Below are 4,077 nucleotides of genomic sequence, written 5' to 3' on the forward strand. Positions count from 1 at the left end.
GGAGGCGGAGGTTGCAGTGAGCCGAGATCGCGCCACTGCACTCAAGCCTGGCGACAGAGTGAGACTCCATCTCAAAAAAAAAACTCTTGGTATTATAATAATCTACTTTTTCTGCTTTTTAAAAATATCTATTGCTAATTTTGACAGTGCTCATTTTAACTTTTTAAAGTATTTAACCATTAATCATAGATTTTTGAAAATCAGTAGGCTTCTTTATTACAATATAAGCTTCTTGATGTTAGGGGGGCCAAAGTGTATTCACCTTTTATCTGTCCTTATTTCTTAGTCCAGGGTTTCTTACATAATAGACAGTGAATAAATAAAAATAAGTAAATAATGAATTTGTGCCGGTAGAACCATACCAGACCAAAAAACAACTTTTTACTTGGAATTATGTTTTTGTGCTTAAATTGATGATCATTGTTTTCTCTGGAAGCAGATAACTGGCATTGCAGTGGTTCTTAGAGGTAATAACTATTATGATTATTTAATGGATTTTATTTAAGTAAAATGGTTAAGGTGTTTTCAGTGCTTTGTGTGCAGGAGTGCCTGCATTAATGTGTTATGCAGTTTTTTCACTTTCCGGAATATTAATGAAAATCATGCCGTTTTAATTTTGTTTTGTCACATTATAAAATGGGTGAGGGGCTTCCAGTTAGGAGAGCTGTGTCCATTTTTTAAAAGTACATGCTTAATTGATCTTATATTGCGCCAGTGTAAATATAAGCTTTTTTAAAAATAAGCAGTTTTACAGAACGTGGTAAGAATTAAACTATTAGGTTGGTGCAAAAGTAATTGTGGTTTTTGTCATAGTACATACTTGCATGTAGTGTAAAACTTTGTCAGATCAGCATTAAACGAACATACTAGTTATTGGAGTTATCCTTAAAATTACCTTAATGTAATGCATTTCTAAATTATTAAGTTGTTTTGCCAGCTTTTATCACATAGTTTATTACCCCTGTTGCGGACTGTCTCCATAGCTGTTTATCAGTTCGGCTCCAATAGTTGTTTTTTTATTTAAACACGGATTTTGACATTTCTCTGTAGTGTACAAAATAATATATTTTTACTAAAACTGAATCTGGTTCAAATAAAAGAAAAGAACGCTAACTAGTTATCTTAGCTGGATTGCTTCCATAAGTGGAGGGGAGCCAAGAATTATGGGACAAGTTCATTTGGCTTTTAAGGAGGTCTTAGGGCTTTATTTAAATGTGATTATCTCATATTCTGAGAAATCACTTTTAAAACAATGAATTGTTTGGTAAGGCATGTGGAGAAGAAAATCTGAGACTCTGTTTATACCTTATTGTACCTGAGACTCTATTTATCTTGTCCACTATTCACTCCTTTCATTTAAAGCGAGATTAGATGATTAATCACTCTGGGTTTTTGCCAGGCTGTTCCTTCCTTGGGCAGTGGTTCTTAAGGGGAGGGGAGGTGGGAGATGTCAGGGGGCGCTACTTTCTAGAATCACCTCTTCACTATTTTGAAAATAAGCCTGGTGGCTGGGCACGGTGGCTCATGCTTGTAATCCCAGCACTGTGGGAGGCCGAGGCAGGTGGATTACCTGTGGTCAGAAGTTCGAGACCAGCCTGGGCAACATGATGAAACCCTGTCTCTACTAAAAATACAAAAATTAACCGGGTTTGGTGACAGGTGCCTGTAATCTCAGCTACTTGAGAGGCTGAGGCAGGAAAATAGCTTGAAGCTGGGAGGCAGAGGTTGCAGTCAGCTGAGATCCTGCCATTGCACCCCAGCCTGGGTGACAGAGCAAGACTCCCTCTACAAAAAAAAAAAGAATGAAAGAAAAAAATAGGCCTATACCTAGTGATGGGTATTTTGGAAAATTTCCGGTAATATGTGACCACCCCCCGCAATGCAACATACTTGTTTTGAAAGTGTTTTTAATGTTTGGAAGGTGTTCTTAATGTTTGTGGTTAAGGACTTCCTAGATAGAATTCAAATCCCATGTAAAGAAAAAGTAAAGAGGAACTTTTCTTACCTAAAAGCAGTGATGCAGTTAATTTGAATGAAAGAGTGCTCACTGTAGAGTCCTGTTAGTCAGTTTGAGGTTAAGACTGACCCGGGGAAAATAATTTTGGATAATGGTAGCTCATATAAAAGCATATCAGTACTTAAAAACTCTCTCACCCTCTCTCTGGATGCAATAAATTTTAAGTACATTATTGCTCTTTTTCTCGGTAGCTTTTAGATTAAATTTATGATCACTTTTTTAAAAAAGTGGATGAGTTTTATAATAAAAGATGTTCCTGTTGAGTGAATGGTATAGCACTGGATTTGAAAAATCATTATCTTTTTACATTAATGCTCTAAAAATTTTGAAATTAACAAATTTTTTTTTGATAGGTTTATGGCTACAAATGATTTGATGACGGAACTGCAGAAAGATTCCATCAAGTTGGATGATGATAGTGAAAGGAAAGTAGTGAAAATGATTTTGAAGTTACTGGAAGATAAAAATGGAGAGGTACAGAATTTAGCTGTCAAATGGTAAGTTGTTTTTTACTGGTTGAGTCTTTCTTCCTGCTCCCCCAACCCTGTTTTTAAAAACTCCATGATAAGTAGTAAATTATCTTAGCCTTGTACTATCTCTTTCTAGTGTTTGTGTTTAGAATTCTTAGGTGACTAATGTTTAGTGTTTGTATATGGTATATATAGTATATTTCCTTACAGCATATAAGTTACTAAATGGTATTTTCTTTTAATTGTTACGAAGTACATGTAGGGTACTCCAAAAACAATGATTCTCTCATTTGTTTGACTATAGCCTACATTTTTAGCTGAGTTAAAGCCCTACTTGCTTCTGTATATCTCTGTATTGCAGTGGGGATGAAATGAAAATGAAATGATTAAGGAAAATTAAAAACTAATAATAACAACATTCTTTTTTTTTTAAGGCAGGGTCTCACCCTGTCTCCCAGGTAAGAGTACAGTGGTGTGATGACAGCTCACTGCAGCCTTGACCTCCTGGGCTAAAATCCTCCTGCCTCATTTTTTAAAATTTTCTTGTAGTGTGGCCCAGGCTGGTCTCGAACTCCTGGACTCAAGCGATCCTCCCACCTTGGCCTCCCAAAGTGCTGGGATTATAGGCATGAGCCACCATGCCCAGCCAAAAAACTAATAATAATAAAATTCTTAATGAAGAATAGCAGCAGTTAAACCATAGTTAAAACAACACTGATGATACAATATGTATATTTTATCATCATCAGTTGATGCAATATACATATGATACAATAGTTACAGTGAGTCTTTTCTAAGAATTACGGAGATTCTGATTGTGTGTACAATGCAGTGGGGGCTTCTTGCTATGCATGACGTTGGCAGTTTGGTTTCTTATTTTTGGTAGGGTAAATAATTTGATTTCTGAATAAATTCCATTAACATACTGATTTAGTTTATGAATGTCAACTTTTAGAAATCCTTAATTTACATATTTATTAGTATAACTTTTAGCCTCATAAAAATTATGGAATTATGTCTTTTTTTACATCATTATTTTTGGTATCGATTTAAATAAAGCATTATTCCACTGTTACTTCTTTTTAAAGGATTTTAAATTTGTTTTAGCCTAAACTTTTACATATCCCTTGTAAGAGTAAATAAAAATATGAGAACTAGTTAGCATAAAATTTCCAGACATGCAATACAAATTTCTTTAACTTGGGACATTTGCAAGCTTAAAATAAAATGAGTCTTTCAAAAAATGGTGTTGTACGGGAGTGGTGGCACACACCTGTAATTCCAGCACTTTGGGAGGCCGAGGCAAGTGGATCACCTGAGGTCAGGAGTTCGAGACCAGCCTGGGCAACATGTAGAAACCCTGTCTCTACTAAAATACAAAAATTAGCCAGGCATGGTGGAGCACGCCTATAATCCCTGCTACTTGGGAGGCTGAGGCAGAATCGCTTGAACCTGGAAGGTGGAGGTTGCAGGGAGCCAAGATTGTGCCACTGCATGCCAGCATGAGCGACAGAGCAAGACTGTGTCTCAAAAAAAAAAAGGTGTTGTAGAATAATACAGATGAGTCAGTAATTTCACTTTAATTCTTTA

The 4,077-nt window shown here is 35.9% G+C and overlaps 1 protein-coding gene across 2 annotated transcripts in view; it reads left to right on the forward strand.

Annotated features, from left to right (window-relative positions):
- CAND1 (cullin-associated and neddylation-dissociated 1) overlaps positions 1-4,077 on the forward strand; it is a 45,980-nt gene that overhangs the window by 10,673 nt on the left and 31,230 nt on the right. For both annotated transcript variants that reach the window (XM_011976578.1, XM_011976579.1), the window contains one exon: positions 2,371-2,514. In XM_011976578.1, the coding sequence (XP_011831968.1) occupies positions 2,371-2,514 (144 nt within the window). The remainder of the gene's footprint in view (positions 1-2,370; positions 2,515-4,077) is intronic.

Source organism: Mandrillus leucophaeus, unplaced genomic scaffold (assembly GCF_000951045.1).
Source record: "Mandrillus leucophaeus isolate KB7577 unplaced genomic scaffold, Mleu.le_1.0 Scaffold169, whole genome shotgun sequence".
Lineage (NCBI taxonomy): Eukaryota > Metazoa > Chordata > Mammalia > Primates > Cercopithecidae > Mandrillus > Mandrillus leucophaeus.